This window comes from Gopherus evgoodei, chromosome 11 (genome assembly GCF_007399415.2).
Source record: "Gopherus evgoodei ecotype Sinaloan lineage chromosome 11, rGopEvg1_v1.p, whole genome shotgun sequence".
Classification (NCBI taxonomy): domain Eukaryota; kingdom Metazoa; phylum Chordata; order Testudines; family Testudinidae; genus Gopherus; species Gopherus evgoodei.
In genome coordinates this window covers 14,740,174-14,760,357 of record NC_044332.1, presented here as the reverse complement: position 1 = coordinate 14,760,357, position 20,184 = coordinate 14,740,174, and the positions used below count along the sequence as shown (strand labels likewise).

Sequence of the window (20,184 nt, the reverse complement as noted above, 5' to 3'; positions counted from 1 at the left end):
CGTGACATAAGCAAATGTAGCTCATATGTTTGTGCTGGGGGTGGGGAAGGGTCTTGTAAATCATTTCAGATGTGGCTTACCAGCCACGCCGTAGGGTTTGCGGTAGCCCCACTGGATGTTCAGTTCCCTGCTCTGTGGAGGAGAGATTTGAACTTAGGTCTCCCCAGCCCAGACGACAGCACTAGTGATGGGTCGACGGACTCTGTTACAGGCCTTTCTCAATCTCTCCCAGTTTTAACAAAGAACATTCAGTGAGGCAGGGACTTGATGTTGGGTTTCCCACCGCATAGGGGAGTGCTCTGACCAATCGCCCATATCATCACTGTTTGCTTTCCCTGGCTCAAGGACTATTCATTGTCTATGAAGTAATTAGGCCAGGGAGAATTACAGTATATCATAGTGGTTAGGGCATTTATCTAGGATATGTGGGAGATCCCAATTCAAGTCCCTTCTCTACATCAGGGGGCTGGACTAGTAACAAATTCATCCCTCTGTTTATCGGGGGATGGGACCCTTTCCTGGGTAGCTGATGCAGTTTGTTCCTTTACTTTAAGGGAAAGTAATCTTCTAGTGGTCTAGATTAGTTGCAAATGTCTTACTCCAGAAGCCAATGCACTGGGGGAATGGAATGACAGTTGTGTAAAGGCTGCTGGCGCCACTGCACAGGGAAAACCACAATCTTGCATTTCTGTTTCCATCTTTCAAGGGGGGAAATAAATGGACCATTTTAGGATATTTACCCTTTTTCCTATGTTATGCCAAGACAGGCATACTCAGTTGCTGCAATCATGCAGCCATCGATGAAAAATATGAGGCGCACAAAGGAACATTTCCTTCATATTTTATTGAATTTCATTTATATTAAATTAAAAATATATTTCTGACAGATTCATGTAACAAAAATGCAGAACAGTTTTCAAATTGTTCGGCTGGGATGATCAGTGGGGGATGAGCTAAGCAGGTCCCAATCTACATTTGTCTTAACAAACAGGTAAAAGCACTATCACCAGGAGGAGGGATTTCGGAGTGTGTACATTGAAAAGAAGATCCTAATCAGACAAAGAAAAGAGCCACTGGTTTCTCCCCAGCCTCCAAAGGAAAAAAAAAACCATGAAAAATCAAGGCAAAGGGAAATAATACTAAAATATAGAGCTAATATTAACCCAAGTCAGTATGTATTTTAACAGTGCATAATCCTTCATAGCTGAAATATGAGACAAAAGGTTAAAGTAACATTACGCCACACACAATTGGCATACGTTACTGTGTAAGCAAGTGCAGAAAGTCTGAACGTACCACAATAGTGCTAAACACAGTCACACAGAATGTCAAAATGATATCTCCAATAAAAGCTAAAAAGGGAAATAAATCACCAGCAAATTACTTATATACAAATCAACCCTAAAGACAACTATGTTCTGAATAATGATGTCCACAAAAGGAAAAGAAAAACAACATTATCCTTATTTACAAATGCAACTAGCCGTGTCTTAAACAAGCTATAAAAATACTATTCACATTTTCAAATTAACATACAGTAGTTTTTTGTTTGTTTCAAAAAGGTAGCTAACTCTGAGTGCACCGTGTCATGTAAATGAGGATGGCATCTTCCAACATGGTGTTGCTTCTCTTTTCCTTGAAGGTAATTCACAAGGCAGAGAACTTTTTGTTTGTATTTTTACACTTTAAGAACACAGAGAATTGGCTAAAAAATATAACACTCTAAATTTCTGCCTTTTTCAGGTACCTCCAGTTAAGCACCCCATGTTGACTCTACAAGAGATGTTTTGATGAGAAGATGGAGTGGGATGGGAAAGGACAATGAACTCAACAAGTTTCTTGCACTGCAAATAGGACATCTGTTCTTGTAGACTCATCTAATTCCTCTGGTGTGACCTTTCTTGGAATCTGATCCATTGATCCTATGCCCATTGAAGCCAAACTTTTGAAAGTCTACCTATCATACAGCCTTGAGCCCTTTCAGAGGGAGGAATGTATAGAGGTGAGCCTAAGCAGTGGATTTCAGAGCCATATTTGGATTAGAGTGGGTTGAAATGGGGAAAATAGCAATTTTTCTGATTTTCGCCCCCCAGTTCTATATTCAAAATTTGTAATATTTCAAACTGCTCTACACTTTGGCTGAAAATGGGTAAAAAAAGAATTTGTGAACATTGCTTTGTTTTTTTTAATTTCTACTTTTTTTTCTTTAACATTAGAAAATATTTTCATCAACTCTAATTTATGGGGCCACTCAGATATGCTGATATTCCAAGCCAACCCTTCCAAAAATCAACCTATAAAAAGACAGCTTCCAGCATATACACAGGCCATCTAAGTTGTATCATCTTCAAAGGGCGGGTGGTTTTAGTGCATTCAAAGTTAGTTACCCTTTACACAGCTGCTCAGTTTAATAATCGACCCATTTAACAGCAGTACCAGGTTATGCTACATATTTCATAGTACCTTACTTCAAAAGAACGGCTTACATATCTACACTTACTTATAAAATACCATTCACAGTTTGTTACTGTGGTTTTCCCAAAATGGTTGAGTCTTCGGAGTGCTATGGAAAATACAGTGTTTCCGCCCCACAAAGGTTGAAAGGGTAACGTGGCTCTCACACCACTGGAAAGGAAGTATTTGCAAACAATGCACACCTAAAACAACCAGAATGAAATTGCTTTCCCGTCAGAGTAAGTACAGGACTTAAGCACCTAAATTCTACTGAGGAATTGATGCTTCATTGTTTTTGGGTAGGCTTACTCATGCTGTACTACTCTTGTGACTACCACCAATGACATGACTAGGCAGCTGCGACCATTGTTTTCACTAATCACGAGCATCTGACTATTCCCCCACTCTAGCCATCTGTTATTGCTTCTTGTCATATACTAAAATTTGTAAAATAAGTGGGACTGGAACCAGTTTAACTGGAAGCATGTGCATAATCCCACCAACTTCAATGGAACTTCCGCGAGTGCTTGGATCAGGATGTTTTCCTGAATTGGGACCCATATCTATGCACACTACCCAGCACCAATTCCTGATGTGTTCTGCTATACAAATAATAATACCTTATGACTTGAGTAATCCCAGTGCCATTAATGCTACAAAGTAAGGTACTTCCTGTGAGTAAGGGTGTCTGACTCTGGCCCTTATCTTTGAAAGAAGTGGCACAGTGTTAGAATACCAACTAGGAAGTGGCAGGGGGTGGCGGGGATGTTTGTCGACAAACTAATTTGGACAGTCTAAGCTAGTGCCTCCAGCCCTACAACTTTGTTTCTGTGCATTTGTCCTCTATTTTTAAAAATGTATTTGAACAAATAACTTTTCCTACCCATCTGCGTAAAGCTCACTGAAAAAAAAATTTAACAAAATCAGCTAAAAAAAAGCAACACTAGGCAAAGGCTGCCCTCTTAGACTGCACCAGTCTCTACCACGCTATGAAGCGTGAAAATAAAAGGAAGAGCACCTTGCAATACTGCATTGGCCCATCTTTCTAAAACAAACAGATATGGTTACATTCCAACAAATGTTAGCAGCAGTGGCAGGTCAACGGTAATGAGTGAATTACAAGTGGCAGATTTGAATGGGAGCAGGAAACTGATACAACTAAATTTACAGGCTTCATGTTGTTATTGCAACTGAAAGAAGAACTTACCTTTAAAAAGGTGTTTACAGAGTGAAAAATAAAAGGCGACAGCATCAACCTGGAGTAACTCTTCAAAAACCAACCAGCATCCTGGTAACAAAGGGTCCAAGTCTCATTTATACAAAGGCTCTTATACATCAGTGTGTAAAGGGGCCTTAAAGTGGGTGCCACCCTCACTGACTCTGTAAACGGGCAGTCATGCTATAGCACCTCTGCATCCACCTTGCATTTACAACCAGGAAAACGTGGATGGGTGTAATATGCTAATCAAGGCCCCTTAATGCTAATCAAGGTCCTCTGGCAAATATCACCCCCCGGTCCATAGTTGGCAAATAGCTCTACATTGGCCCAGCCCCCTGGAGCAGATCAGAGGGGGGGTCCTGAATGCCCTGCAAATAGCCTTGGCATCCCAAGTCACATACATAGGGAGCGGTGGAAAACAAAGCTTAAGTTAGAGCAACCCTGAGGCTGTTACACTGGGGAAGGGGCAGGGCCCCAGAGTAGAGGCAGCCTGATTCAGAGTGGTGCTAAGACTCCCTTATAGCTTGCTCATTGCATAAGGAATCCTTTCATTTAAATCCCTGCATGCTGCCACTGTGATGTAAAAGAGCCTTAGTGCAAATGAGAAGTCAGGCCTCCATTGTACAAAGGTGCCTTGGAGTAACTAAGCCTCAGGTCCCCGCACCAGTCTCGGGTCGCTTACACCAAAGGTTAGGTATCTCCTACCCACTTTGCACAGCTATAAGTGGTTACAGACGGTGCAGGGCACTTGAGAGGCAGGCTCAGAGTGTTCACTTTCCTGCAAAGTGTTGAGCGAAAGAAGGTTTCCCATGTAGGTCATACGCCAGTCCCATTGCCTTCAGTGCGTGCAGGATCGGGTCACTAAAGTGTGCGGACCAGTTTACTCTGCCCCACCGAAACAACCTGGAGTATCTTCAGCCTCTTCTAGGGGGAGTTCCCCTTAGCACTACAAGCTGTGGGAGGAGCAAAGGACACTCCCCATAGTTCACCAACCCACAGAAATAAATGGCACAAGCTGATCAGGCTGCAACTTGTACAGTCAGGTGATGGCATCAGTCAATTAAAAGCTGCAGAACAGCTGGCAGTCTTAACACAGAGTTTCTCAACACAATTAGGAAGGTTTCTGGTCTGAGGTTAGTCCTTGCAGCAGTGCAGTACATCTGCATCTCTTGATCTAAGGCTCGGATTATTTCCACTGTTTTCTACCTTAACGAGGTAATTTTCACTGAATAGAAAAAAAAACTCGATTTAAAGAATCTTTTGCAGTTGTCAATTTAAAAGGAATGTGTTACAAGGGATGCTGCCAATTTAAAATCTAGTCAAATTCCATTCCTCCCAAATAATTAAAAAGGATGTGGTTGACTTGATGTTTAGTCCAATGGTATTTCGCACAATCAAAAAAAAATCACATTTTTTTGTCTAAAATTTGTTTGCCTACTAGTGTTACACATAACACCTCGCTTGGAAAGAGATTGAAAACAAAACAAAACCAACAGTGTGTTTATCTTTCATTCAGTTTGCCTGTGACAATACTTTTTCCTCTGAAAAATTAATCATTGTGCTCCAGCAATAGGGGGAAAAGAAACATTTCAAAATAGGAAAATATGCTTATAAAGTCATTAAAAACTGACTGTGGACTTTAGGGACAGGAATAGCACTTGAGTTTTGACTAGGTGAGCAAAACAAATTCAGTCAAAACTTGTTTTTCATAGAAAAACTGAGTTTAAATGAAATTATTGGTGAAAAGCATCTGTTTTCCAATGAAAAAAATAGAACATCTGTCACGATCTGTGGCCTCCCCTCGACATAATTAAAATTAAACCTAGCTGTGACAGATTTATTTATTTCATTCTTGGGAGTGCTCGGCTTTTACAGGAGAGTGGATCAGACCATAGCTAGATATTTCTGTTGAAAACATTCAGCCTGTATATAAAAAAACATACTATTGACTTTGTAGGTCAAGGTTAATCATCCCTTGAGGTTTAAAAAAAAAAAGAATCTAGATGCTTAGGTCAATACCTTGTACCCAGAGCAATGACTTATTAAAGGCAATTTTTGGCAACAGGAGTAACCCAAACCAGTAACCCAGGATACATAAATGGAAGTCATTTGTTACTTTGCATTTCACAGACTGCGTTTACATTTGTTGTATTAACCGCTTGGTTTTTCTTTTTAAGATACATTTGACACTGCTCAGCCTATAATTGTGTACCCGCTTCTGGGTTTCATGCTCCCTGCAAGGAGCCGCTGTATTTCCACATGACTGAGTGCATTTTAGCCACAATCAACAATTTAAAAAGTAAATAAATAATTCTTAAAATGCTTTGAGGCAAAAAAGTTAAACTGTTAAAGAACAACCATATTTACACTTCATTTTTTAAAATGAGGCTTGTTTTTAATGTTGACATTACTGAATTATCAAAGAACCCAAAACAGGTTTCCTACTTTCCATTAGCAGCTGGATTCTAAGATCCTTGGAGCGATTTGCCTTCAATATTTTCAAGGTGTGCACATTTCTCTCACAGTCAGTCTTTTAGCACACTGCTCCAAAAACAAACACACAACCTGTACGTAGATTTCCATTAGAACGTTACTCTTCTCTTACATCTGTTCGGTGACGGAGATCAAGCCCTCCTTAATATTCTAAGCTTTCTCTGAGTCACAAAAGGGACATGATAAAATTCTGGGATGAGTTTTTTTATTTGTCCATTCTCACTTCAGGAGGCTTAATATTACGCACTCTGAGTGCTCCCACTGGCATATGTTTTTTGAAGGTCTGAGGGGGTCTAATTTCCCCTAATGCTCACCTGTATCTCTCATTAACCTCACTGGGAGTTATGGGAATGCATCAAGAGCAGGAGAGACCTCACCACAGAGACAGACCTTCTTTCAGATGCCTGGCACTCCTGCTTTAATGGTCAGCTGTTCATTTCATTCTGCCAGAACAAACTGATTTATTATGTGGCCACATGTCCACTAGGCCTCCTTTAAATAGCTGCAAAGACCTTTTGTTCTTGTTTATAAACCATTTATCTACATACAAGGTTTATGGGCTTAATAAGTGCACAGCAGCTGGTAATTAAGTTTTGCTGGTTCAGATTGACTTGAAACACCTAATTCAGTAATGCCACATTGGCTGAACCAGCCTTGACCTGAAATCTTGATGGACATTGTAGGGACCAGCCACAAATTATGTTTCAAAGTACAAGGCTAAGAACCCAGGTTTGAAATCTAAGGTCTCGTTCCAGCCCAGAGCTGACTTTGTCTAGCATGACCTATGGCACAGACAATTAAGTAATTATTGCATGGCGGCCCTGGGAATAGGGAGGGGAGGGGGTCAAGCAATTATGTAATGTCACTTCATGAAGCAATCACTGGTTGCTTGTATAACACAGCATGACATCCACTCCTAAAATTAACTTAAGATGGCAGACTGAGGATGAGGGTTGGGGCTTACTCTCCAGTCTGCCTCTTTCAATTTGAGCGGTCAGATCTCCCTGACAGGGTTATGGCAGGGAGCTCATGGTGGCTGTCCATTAAAATGTTAGGATTTAAGAGAAAATTCACATTGCTTCCAGACTGTTCACCCCTGTTGCTGGGTTCCATGATCCAAAGGGCCTTCATTTTAATAGTACTAAAGTGCATAAATTGGAATATTGTTGTCTCTCCTAGAATTTGAGTCTAATTAGATAGATACCTTTTCTTTAAAAGCCTAAACAACTAGAAACGTAGTGCATCAAAAGCAAGACACCATCCCCATTCTTCTCTTCCACTTCATGTGGTGTTCTGTTTTGATGCTAAAATGATTCATAAACTCTGGCTGGAAATATTTTTAGCCATGGAGGGGAATAAACCAAAGGTCCTGTGAAAGCTGAAGTTGACAAAAGGGAAATAAGTGCATGGAGATCAACTCATTGTTTATATTTTTGACTGAAAGCTGTGTATGTCATGCACATACTGACTTTAAAAACCTTGTATGTACCAGCTTACGTGATGGAGAAATCCTCCTTTTAGAAAACTATAGTCCTTGCTAGGCCCCAAGCCACACCTGGCCCTTCTTCTCCCCAAATCCCCTTCACTGTTTGCTCTGCCTTTCCTTCGTGCAGCAGCATTTGAACTGGTTACTCCTTCACTGTATTCTCTGAAGTAGTCAATATACTGGCCTTTCAGAACCAGCGGATACTGTTCCCAAGATGTGACTTGTTTCATTTTGGCATTTCCACAGCCGTCCTTTATATATAATTTCACTTTTTAATTTAAAATTATTTTATTTTGCTGGTCGCTTCCATATTGCTTCGTTCAAAATCCAGAAAACAGTTCAGAGCGAGGACAAATAAAATCATAGCTTAAGTGCAAACTAACTTTCCAGTGAACTGCTATGTGCGTTTTATCCACTCCAGTGTCTTTCTTCCAGTTTAAAGAACTCCTTAGGGCACCACCCCTAAGACCAGCACCAGGTTTCCTGAACCTATTAAACTGTCCTCCTTCTGTCTTGTCCTCAGTGTTGCCTACTGCATCCCCAACTATCTTAATCGATGAGCAGAAAGAAAGAGAGGAGAATTTGTATGGGTACTTTGTTTGTTTGTTTAAGTAGGTATAAAACATGAAGGTGAGGCCCTGTGCATATAAATGGCGGATCTTGGCCTCTCTTTTAGCTTCAATGGAGGATGTCAGCTTTTTGTGTTTTCTTCCTTTCCTGACGGGATCTTTCTGTTGAAAATACTTGTCGTCATTGCGACACGTACCAAAAAAATTGCACTGTCATGCACAGGAGCTTCTAGTGAAAGTCTTTGCTGTTAGGAAATGGGATAAAACTGTGGGAGTGGCTAAGAAGAGGGGACTGACCAGAGACAAAGTCTCCTCATTTTTTATTTTATTAGTTATTTCTTTGATGGCTGTGATGAAGAACTGAATGGTTATGAAAAGCTGGGTTAGCTGTTTTCAGCTGCCAGGATAGAAAGTGTTAGAGAAAGACATTGGCTTCTCAAATCTCAATTATTATGCTATCACATGTGATATAAAAATTGTCCTTTTTTCCCTCTTAGTGGAAACTGCATTGTGATTTCCAGGAATGCTGAACAGGCTTTCCTCGGTTCCTGCTGACAGAAACAGACACTGTGTGACTTCCCCTACAGCATCTGAGTTGAATCACTGAGAACTAACTTGACAGCAGGCAACAATGCCACTGGCCTTTACTGGTATTCACTTGCTTGTCTGACCTTCTGACTCTCAGGGTCTGTGAAAGGTGAGAAATGCCAGACTGACTGACTGACTGAATGAATGAATGAATGAAAGGCCAAAACCTGGCCTTGGAAAGTCTTTCTTTCCTTCCAGGTTCCTAACCCAATCAGCAAATGATTCAAAGGTGTCCTTCTACTTGGAAATATCAAAGTGAGTGAACTGGCAAAAAGAGAAAGCTCAAGGGAGACAACGAGGGAGAGAGAGGAAGAAAGAAAGAGAGAGAGACCAGCATCTAGAAGGGGTTGCCTCTCTACTTGTGTAATACTGATGTCACTACACCACCGTGTTTCGATGTCTGTAGGGTGGTGGGGGCAGCACAGTGCCAGGCTTCAGGGAGAACTCAGAGAGGTATTCAGGGTTCTCTGCCACAATAGGCCGGATCCGTCCATTTTGTTTGTAAAAATATTTTGTGCTGTACTCCTGCAGGTAGTCCGGGTGCTGGAGGGTGCTTCGCGGTGGCAGACTGTGATTCCAGTAATCCGGGTTGTTGAAGGCCTTCTTGGATTTCTCTGGCAAAGGAAGCCCATTGTTCTTCAGGTATTCTGCGTTTTCCAAGGTATTAGCAAAGGTGCTGAGGTACAACGGCTCGTTCACATACTCGTCCTCTGCTTTGGGCTGCCCATTTGGGGCACTGTGATACTCGGGGTTGTCCAGAGCTTGAAGATCACCGTTCTTTCGTCGAGAGACAAATGGGTTCTCCTCTACTGGGTTCAGGTAATCTAAAAAAAAAAGAAGGTATGTCAACACATGGTAATGTGTTCACACAGCAGCAAGCATCTCTGACTGGCAGCTCATCTGAATGTAAACTTCAGACCAAGGTTCCCAAATGTTACAGCACTCTTTACTTATCTTCACTTCACTACTATCAAATAGTGCCGAGTCCTTAACTGAGATCTGGGCCACACTGAGCCAGATGCTGTACAGACTCATAATGGGAGACAGTCTCTGCCCAAAAGAGGTTAGTGCCTAAACATGGAAAAAGGGTAGGAGACAGGAAACAGAGAGACTAGGTGACTTGTCAAAGGTCACCAGGGAGTATGTGGCAGTGCTGAGAATGAGGGCTGTTGATTAATTGCAGTTAACTCACACAATTAACTCAAAAAAATTAATCGTGATTAAAAAAAATAATCACAATTAATTGCAGTTTTAATCGCACTGTTAAACAATTGAATACCAATTGAAATTTATTAAATATTTGTGGATGTTTTTCTACATTTTCAGATTTATTGATTTCAATTACAATACAGAATACAAAGTGTACAGTGCTCACTTTATATTATTATTTTTGATTATAAATATTTTCACTGTAGACATGATAAACAAAATAAATAGTATTTTTTCAATTCATCTTAAACAAGTACTGTAGAGCAATCTCTTTATAGTGAAAGTGCAACTTACAAATGCAGATTTTTTTTGTTGCATAACTGCATTCAAAAACAAAACAATGTAAAACTTCAGCGCCTACAAGTCCACTTAGTCCTACTTCTTGTTCAGCCAACCACTAAGACAAACAAGTTTGTTTACATTGATGAGAGATGAGGCTGCCCGTTTCTTATGTACAATGTCACCTGAAATTGAGATCAGGCATTTGCATGGTACTTTTGTAGCCCGCATTGCAAGGTATTTGTGTGCTGGATATGCTAAACATTCATATGCCCCTTCCTGCTTCAACCACCATTCCAGAGGACATGCGTCCATACTGATGATGGCTTCTGCTTGATAACAATCCAAAATAGGTGACGTAAACAAGAATTGGGCAGCATTATCTTCTGCAAAAGTAAACACATTTGTTTGTCTGAGCAATAGGCTAAATAAGAAATAGGACTGAGTGGGCTTGTAGGCTCTAAAGTTTTACAGTGGTTTATTTTTGAATGCAGTTTATTTTTTTACATAATTCTACATTTGTAAGTTCAACTTTTTTAATAAGGAGATTGCACTACAGCATTTGTATTAAATGAATTGAAAAATACAATTTCTTTTGTTATTTACAGTGCAAATATTTGTTATAAAAATAAATATAAAGTGAGCACTGTACATTTTGTATTCTGTGTTGAAACTGAAATAAATATATTTGAAAATGTAGAAAACATCCACAAATATTTAAATAAATGGTATTCTGTTATTGTTTAACAGGGTGATTAATCCCAATTTTTTTTTAATCGCTTGACAGCCCTACTGGGAACCAAACCCAGGTCTCTCTGAGCCCAGTGCTTTAACCACAACCACTCTCTAGAGGAGCTGGCTGTATGGTCCACTGAACAAAGAACTGGAAGGAGGATACTGGGGTCTATGCCTGCCTCCTCCATCGACTCTCTGTGCAACCTTGTCTAAATCACTGAAACTCACCACTATCTCAGCACCTGGAAAATGCTAGATTAGCATTATCTCCACTTAAGTCTCCTCTGTACTATAAACATTTCCACACCCTAACCCTGTATGGCTGTTTTATTAAAAACACAGCTATCTGACTAATTAAAAGCTGCCCCGACTGAGTGACAAAGGGCCTCAGAATGTGGAGGAACAAAGATTCTAATTAGCACAGAGCGGGACACAGAAGAGTTCCCGAGCGACCACTAAACCAAGAGTAGGACTGTGTGAAATTAGTACAAAATGTCAACCCCGTGATGTAAATAATACTGAAGGTCACAGCTGAAAGGAGGAAAGGTTAATGGCACATCATGCTTGGAGGGAAGAGGAGGTTAAGTCACCCTCACACAACAGCACAAAGGATTTTCGATTTTCAACAGAAACCTGTTAGGAACAAAATGTTGGCAGGTTGGATGGTTGGAAGATATTGCACACCTCTTCTGGAGTAATGCAACACTGTTAGGAGTTCTCTCCTGAGGACAGAGCCTGTCGCCCTCAGGCCTTGGTTACCATATGTTAACTGACCTACAGGGTCTCAGCAGTGCTCTATGAGAAACAATGTTTCACAGTAAAACACAAAGCACATTGGATGCAGAAAGGGCAGGGTGACCAAGAGGTCAATGGAGCTGTTTGCAAGGGTAGTGGACTGTAAATGGAATTGCTTGGAGGTTAACTACAGAAAAAAAAACAAAACCCATCACTGATGGGGGACATCTGCAGTGAGAAATGTCAGAAGTATCCTGTTCATTCAAGTCCAAAACCAGCTGGATAAAATCCACTTCTTGAATGGATTTTGTCTTTCATCCTGAAGGATCCCAATGCATCCTATTAGATTAGGCACTTAAGAGTGGCATTAAGCCACAGCCCTGGATAGGGGGTGGTATGCACCTCACAGGAAAGTAGGCACAACAGACCTGAATCTCCACTGCCTTGCACCTAGTGTGTCAGTTACACTCTGGTGTGAGTAGTACAGAACTCCACACAAGGTGCAAGGCAGTGATGATTCAGGCCATTGTCTCCAGGGAACAGGGGCCGAGGTAGTTCATGGTGCACCTCTGGAGAGGGTGCAATGTATAATATTCCATTGTAGTCAAAGATTAAAGAGATCAGGTACATGTAGGACATAGAGGTGAAATATCAATATTAATTAATGTTATAATAGAGGGTCAAAAGGCCTTAGTCTGTAAGATATTCAGCTTAGACGAACAAGGCCTCAGGCCTAGATAGGCTGACATGAGCAGCTAACTAACGAGTGACTCTGTGTCACAAGCTGAAACAGTTACAGTAATAGATGTGTTACCAGCTGGTATTTAGAAAATGTATATTGCAATGGACCAGCTCAAGCTGGCTAGAAGAGTTTGGGGATTTTTGCAGACCTAGGATGTCAGCAGATGTGCTACCCACAAGTTGTTAAGGTGACTGATGGACCTCAATGTTAATGAGTATGTTGGGAACCTACAAGTTAGCCTGTGAAAAACAGGGCATCTCAAATGTAATGGAGTGTGGAAACACCAAAGGAAAAGAGGTTGAAACCTTCGTAAATATGTCCGAACCCCAGTGGATGTCAGTGTAACTCATTATAAAAGGCATAAACCAGCCTGTGTGACATGGGAGAGGATGATGAAGATGATGTTGAGGAAGATAATGACTCCCATTCCAGAACTGTGAGTGATGACAATCATAGGGCAAGACACTTTGTACTACCTCTCTGTCTGCTGTTGTATTTCACTGGTTGCAGGATTGTTTATCAGCTCAGTGGATTTGTTAATAAAGGGACTCGTGATAAACTGCAATTCTTTCTTGTGTGTTCCTTGGCTTGCTCATTCTAATCATGTTGGTAACAATCTTCCTGATGCTGTAGCCGCTCACGAGACTGAACACATATTGACCACTGCAGGCTCAGAGATTAATCAATAATCAATATAAAAATCTATCAGGCTACACCTTGTTTCAAAGCAACTAAACCCCACTCTCAACTCTTCCTTCCCCCTCTCAGGAGGATACAGTCACTAATCTCAAACAGTCCAATCAGATAATTTATACAAGGTTTTTGACTAGCACCTCTCTTGAGCCTTAATTCATCAAAGCACTTAAAGACATACTTAAAGTTAAGCACACACTCAAGTGCTTTGCTGAATGAGGGTGCAGATGAGCAAAAGCTCCTTGCATCCTTTTCACCTCCCCTGGACACCTGTGAAGTCACGATCCAGCTCTACATATTGGGCCATGGAATTTAGCTGCTGTTCAACAGTACCAGTCATATAATGTAAGTTCTTTAGAAACTCAGGAAAGTCTACAATAATTTCTCCAATGAAAAACACAGAAGGAATTTAGATACAGTAGGAACATGTAATTATGCAAGTTGGAATTGGGCGTGTGTGTTTCAGCCAAAAATTTGTGATTAGCTCAGTTAGATCTTTCACTGCAAATTGCTAGAGGTTTACCTGTTTTGGGTTTGTCTCGCATTGGAGTCATGTACCCATCTTCATCCAGCTCACCCCGTTGGCCCCGCTCCGGTACAAATACTGTTGGGTCAGCGCTGTATCTTTGAGTGCTGCTGTCCTCTTGTGCGAGGGCGGCCATCTGCTTCCGTAGCGTACCATTACAGCAAGTGTCGTCAAAGATCTCTGCCGTGGCCCCCTGGATGGCTGGTGCCTCCGGAGTGATGCAGCTGACAGCTCTGTATGGCGCAGGCACTCCTTGTTCTGTAGCAAAGCCGCCGCCTCTGTACATAAACTGGTTCTGTGAGAAAGACAAAGTGGTGCAAGAGAGAAGGACAAAATAAAGCAACTGACTAAACACAGATGTGGAAGCTCCTTTGGTTTCACATCAATGTTGGCTCAATGCTTCATTTTATTGAATGGTCAAAGCCTTGTCTAGGCCGGGGAGGCTTGCCAACATTACAACCTCTGGTGAAGATACACAAAGCCTCTATTTGCCCTGGTGGTGCATACCTGGGTTTTGGCCGGACTGGAACTCCAGCAGAGACAGTAATTGTTTTGCCTGTTTACACGGATGCAACTGCACACATTGCTGGCCACCAACAGCTAGTAGTAGGGCAAGTCCCCAGTCTATACAAGGCCTAATACTGAGATATACAGTAGCAGGGACCATAATGTGTAGGTCTCCTTCACTGTTGGGCTGGCGAGAACAAATGCTCTCCTAACAACAAACCTTAAACCTGACCTGGTGGAAACCTTCCTCCAGAGAGGAGAGAAAAAGCCTCCATCTCTTAACAGTCTTTATTCAGAGTGGACCTGGTTTTGGTGTGAACAGTCAAAGAGCAGTCATGTAAACTATATACTGTTCCCACTGGGAACTGAATTTTAGCGTGATAAGATGCTTTCCCATTGGTGCATCAGCTCATTGCTTTGGCTCAACCTAATAACTGCTCGTTGGGATGAGCACATCACTTTCAGAATCATGACAAAACAGACACTCATCAAAGCACCTAGATCCTTTTTATGAAGTATGCTCACCCATTTGGGATGCATAATACCATAGAACTCTGGGCTTCCTGACGAATCCAGACTGGGATTAGAGAGACTTGGTAGGTTTGCCCAATCTATGTATTAATTCTAGTCACTGTTGGCACTGGAGTAAATTGAGGAATTTATGAAGAGAATAGGGGAGGAAACAGAAGGTTTAAAAAGATGAAAAAACCCTAAAGGATGAAGGTTGATAGTGAAATACTTACTCCTGACATAGGGGCGTAGGCAGGAGGAGGGCTGTGTCCAAGTTCACTCTAATAGGAAAGAAAAATGGAATGATGGATATAAGAAGAAGTCACATGAGCTGTATGAACTAATGGGGAAAAACATGCACAACAGTGAGGGGTCAGTTCAGGCCACTCCTACTCAAGCAAACCTTCCAATGAAGTCAGCAAGCCTTCAGTGTTAATGGGAGTATTACCTGAGTAGGGCCTGCAGGATTTGTCCCTAGTTGATTAAGAATGGGTGCTGCACTTGCTGAGAGATGAGTGTGTCCTGCCAATATCCTTGGTTTAGTTTTTGAAAGGACAGATTGTACAGAGACACTGATGTATGCAGGCAGAAGGCAGGCTCATCCCAGAGACACTGCAGAGCAGGGAAGAATCATTTCTAATCATTGCTCTATATAGAAGTGGTTTCCTTTTCTACTATCAACCAGCAAGGACAGGGAAAAAACTATGGGAAATGTCAACTCAGGCACCAAGTGAGCTAAGGTGGCTTTCAACCACCTTTAGTGCCCTCACAATCCTGAGCTGTTCCAGGAGATGGTGAGGCCCTTGGCCTCTTTTACATAGCCACGGGGGTCTCTCTAAGTCCTGGAAGCCTCTCTGGGGTGTCCTATGGGCCCTGGCATTGCCTGCAAGCTCGGCAGAGCTGCGTGCTGGGGCCCTGTTCCAGATGTGGCCCCTGCTCCTGACTCACCTCCTCTTCCCCAAACCCTACCCCCAGCATACCTCATATGGCAGGGCTTTCAAGGGACTGCTTGAAGGGCAGTACAATCTTTTACAGCGCCTATGCAATCAGAATTGGTACAGGACCTCTTTACACTGCTAGGCTTCTTTTAACTGCTGTAATAGGCCAGCACAGCAGTGAGGCTCTCACACCAGGTCTGCGCACACTAGAAGCTGGTCAAAACTAACATTTTTTGCCATTAACATTTTTGAAAATTTTATTTTAATTCAATTTTTTTAAAAAAATTGTTATTGATAAAAAATTAATTGAATTTAGTTGAAATATTTTATTTAGTTTCAATGAGGAAAAAATTCCACTTTTTCTTACTTTTAAAAAATGTGGCCCATTTTTTTGGACTGGAAAAAAGCGGGGCAGGAGGAAAATGTGAGAAAATGTTGGGGGGCGGAATTTGCATCCAAAAAGTGCATGCAGCTTTAGCATACACCAGTCTCAAAGACAGTCCCCTTTTTCCCCTAGTCAGTGGAGTGAGTGAGTAGGAGTATGGAGGGACAGCAACAAGCTGGAGGCAGAAGCAGAAATGGACTATAACCACTAGAATACACTTCTCTAGGGAACCTGGAATCCTGAATCTACTTCCTCTCATGTCAGCAAACAGTGCAGGCTTAATTCCCCCCACCCCATGTGTATGCATCACAATATTGTCTTTAATTCTGTAGTGAAAGAGACTGTCCAGGAAGGGAAAGGTGTTCTCTCTTAACAGCGCCGTGCAGTGGAATAAGACCATCAACAGCTTGTGAGAATTGACGGGCTAAATTAAGACCAAAAAGATAGAACTGAAAAGGCTTGTCTGCAAAACCGAAATAATTGCTGGTATGAGGGCTTGACAATGACAAGCAAACATCAGTACCTTTCAGGCCCATCAAACAAAGCAAGTATTCAGGAGGCAGGCCCTACAGGATAGCCTTCTGTCTGCAATCTGCCTCAGGAAATGAAGTTTATGACTGAGAAGCCTCCAAAACGAGCTATGAATCTCCTCTTTTGGGGGAATCAGGAAACAATACTAAGAACAGCATAGCTGTTAGTGGCTTTTGCAGTAATTTCCTTGACGAGCTCCTGGAGCTGAGCTTCCAGAGCTGAAGCCTGGATCATCATACTGAGCAGAGGATTGGCCCCTGAATCCAGAGAAGGGACTGGAGAAGTCCCAGCGTATGCCCTTGGGAGAACGATTTGAAGACCAGTGTGTCCAAGGAGCATTCAGCTCCTGCCTGCTCAATCTGTTGTCCCTCATGCCCCAATAACAGGAGAAGCTGCAGGCCTGGAAAGCTATCTCCCCTTCAGGGCTGATTAAACTAGACAGCTTGGGAGAAACCTGCTGAGAATTTTATCCTAATTTGGAAGGGGAGAGATTTAAGTTAGCATCCAGGGCCAAAATATGGCCTTTTGGAGCCATGCAGGGGCATCTGAAGGCAAAATTTGGTCTTATAAGTGTGCTGGGTACCCTGGATCTTCAAATAACCCCAAAGGAATACGGAACATGGATGGAGAGGAAATAATCCCCAACTACAGTTCCTCTGGGAATAAAATAACAATGCTCACTGAATGTGGTAGAGCACAGGGCTCTGGTTGGAAGCTGGAAGTGCCTGGCTGTGTTCCTTAAGTTCTTGCCAAATAGCTTTCTACTTCTGAAGGGCAGAGCTGCTCTGGGAACAGAGTTGTCGTTTCTGAGCCAGCTGTGGCTGCTGCCAGGTCTAGAACGGAGGATGGTACAAGCTGCATGGAAAGCACTGTCCAAGGCAGGGGGATGAAGAGGACTTGGAGGAGACAGCAAGAAAATGCCTCAGTCCTATCCCAGCTGTATGCAAAATAATCCTCTCCCTTGAGCAGCCTGAGCTGCAAAACAGCATGAAATGCAACCTCCAGAGGCATGGCAACTTCCACCGCTCTTCCATAGTGTCTGACAGACAGCCCAACGTATGATGCCCATTAGGAAGGCTGATTTGGAGGAGAGTTTCAGGACTTTCACATCCACCTCTAGGGATATTTGCAATTTGGGATGACTCCTCTGAGAAAGGAGGGGGTGCACTGTATGCACTGTCTCTCTAGGGTTAGCAAGAGGCTTATGTACTTAGCTGTTCATCACGAAGGCATAGAGGATAGAGGGAAGGAAGCTACCAATTTTGCAACTGCCTCCCTAAGCCTATCCCCACCAAGAGAAAAGAGAAGCTGCTAGGGGAAGAGAAACCAGAAGACACTTTACAAGAGTGTGTTCATGGCAGCAGAGAGACATCGAGACCTGCAATAGGCGCTTGAATACCGTCTCTGAGTTGGGATCACTGTCAACCAATCTTCTGCAAGTTGTAGGATCTTGGAGGTGGATTTGGGGCACTAGAGTGTATCCTTTTAAGCAGGGAAAAGATGTTGGATACAAGAGGTGGAGAGCTGCCCACTGATATCTGAACACTACTGGCCTTGCCTGTTCCCTAGAAATAATGTCATCCGTCAGGATTTTTTTCTTGGGGCTGGGATCTGGCAAAAAGACCGCAACTGAGAAGGAGACAGATCAAGGTTGGGGAAAGATGTGCCCCATGCTGACAGCTGCTGATCAGAACTACTAGCAGTGGCTATTACCACACCAGGGAAGAACTGGCACACTGAAAGGCAAGATCCTGGGCTCAAAAGAAAACCCTCTTCCCCTAAAATGCTACATTCAGGGAACATTCCTGGCCTACTCCAAAAAGATGTGGCAGAGGCAAGGACTGAAGGGAGACAAGCAGGAATCTGTGGAGAAGTCAGAGGCTTCAGGCAAAACTGATGATTGCAGACTGGTCCTTTGTGAATCGAGAACTAGGGAGCGATGACCTAAGAGGGGCACTCTTGGAAACAGCGAGGACCCTGAATCAGAGATGGGAGTTCGTTACCTATCACTTAGTGCTCCGTTTTTGTTTTCATCTGTCCTCTGATCACTGGAATGGATTACCTAGGGAGGTGATGGAATCTCCGTCCTTAGAGGTTTTTAAGGTCAGGCTTGACAAATCCCCGGCTGGGATGATTTAATTGACGTTGGTCCTGCTTTGAGCAGGGGGTTGGACTAGATGACCTCTTGAGGTCTCTTCCAACCCTAATATTCTATGATTCTATGATCATCTCAACTTCTTTCCTGCTGTCCAGGAGATTACAAAAGTGTAAAAGAGTCAGAAGCCAGAGGAACCCTGTGTATGAACCAACATGGGGGTCCTATGCCTCTAGGCTGTAGAAAGCAACAACAAAAAAGGAGTTGAGTCAATAGGAGTCTGTCAGCTGGGAGAAACAGGACTTTTTGCTGCCTTATTTCTTTGCAATTGGAGCAAATATATTCTTCAGTTTGAATGGAATCATATTTGTATAACAGGGAAGGAACGCACAACAATACACCTTCTATTTTTGTTTGCTCAAAGATGACCCAACCATGAGTTTGCCTTGCTCCATTAACCATGAATCATGCAGTCATCCCTAAAAATTCTATGCTGTCTCCATATATTCTTGGCTATTAGGCTTTCAATTAAATATACACTGCATGACCGTAACAAATTAAGTGACTCCCTTAGAATAACCCATTACAAGACCCTCTTAGAATAACCCCATTCTAAGATATCGGGAGAGGACATACCAACATGAATGCATTTATGGTAGCTTATGCTCACAACCCTCTAGTCAGCAACCTGCACACTACACATGCTGCCAAGTAACATCACAGTAATGATGTTTTCCTCATGCATTTCCTTTATCTTGCCATAAATGCTAACCACAGAATTCTCACCATAGACTACTAACCAAGCTCTTTTCATATCTATTGTTGTCTGAGCAGTTTCTTTTTACATTCATTTTATTTTTTGCCATCATTAAAGCTCTGCAGTCATTTTCCAAAATAGGAGGCAAAGAGAACAGCTGTGGTGCAAATTAGTGGGTTGAAAATGCGATATAATTGTTGTTTAAATGTTGTTAAATTGCCTCCTAATTACAATGTGATGTCATAATTTTGTAGGCTTCAAAAACAACTTTTCATACTTAAGAACCAAGCCAACTTTTATTTTATTGTGTCACTTTTAGTTGGCCAGCAAATTACATTTTTTGGGGTGTGTGTGTGTGGCATGGAATACTTTTTATATTTCCAATGGTGAAGTTTCAATAGCTGAAATTATAAATCTTTTTGGATTATAAATACTTTGTGGATTATGATTGTTTTGGTTCGGTTTGTTCTTGCATTTTACACACTGCCTCATTGGAAAGAAAAGTTTTAGTATAAGTAGGGTCTGAATAATAGAAAATAAACAGAACTCTATACTGTGCCTTTTCCCTCACATACAGGGCCTAGGTTGCTGAAAGCAACTAGTGGTTTTTGCTTTGCTCCAGGCCGGGTGCTCAATTTGAGATCCCTCTTGAGGAAGTCTGATTATCAGAGGGCATATGCTCAGCACTTTCTGAAAAATCAGCCAATTTTATTTAAAGTATCTCACAGTGGGT

General features: G+C 42.1%; 1 protein-coding gene across 6 annotated transcripts in view; it reads right to left on the bottom strand.

The window, feature by feature from the left end:
- Positions 1–838: 838 nt before the first annotated feature.
- The window catches only part of ERBB4 (erb-b2 receptor tyrosine kinase 4), a 1,029,410-nt gene continuing 1,010,064 nt past the window's right edge, over positions 839–20,184 (bottom strand). For 3 of the 6 annotated variants that reach the window (XM_030580258.1, XM_030580261.1, XM_030580259.1), the window contains 3 exons: positions 14,979–15,026; positions 13,726–14,023; positions 839–9,633 (listed from right to left, as the gene is read on the bottom strand). In XM_030580258.1, the coding sequence (XP_030436118.1) occupies positions 9,188–9,633; positions 13,726–14,023; positions 14,979–15,026 (792 nt within the window). In that variant the 3' untranslated portion in view covers positions 839–9,187. The remainder of the gene's footprint in view (positions 9,634–13,725; positions 14,024–14,978; positions 15,027–20,184) is intronic. The other 3 variants (XM_030580260.1, XM_030580263.1, XM_030580262.1) reach the window with 1 other exon arrangement.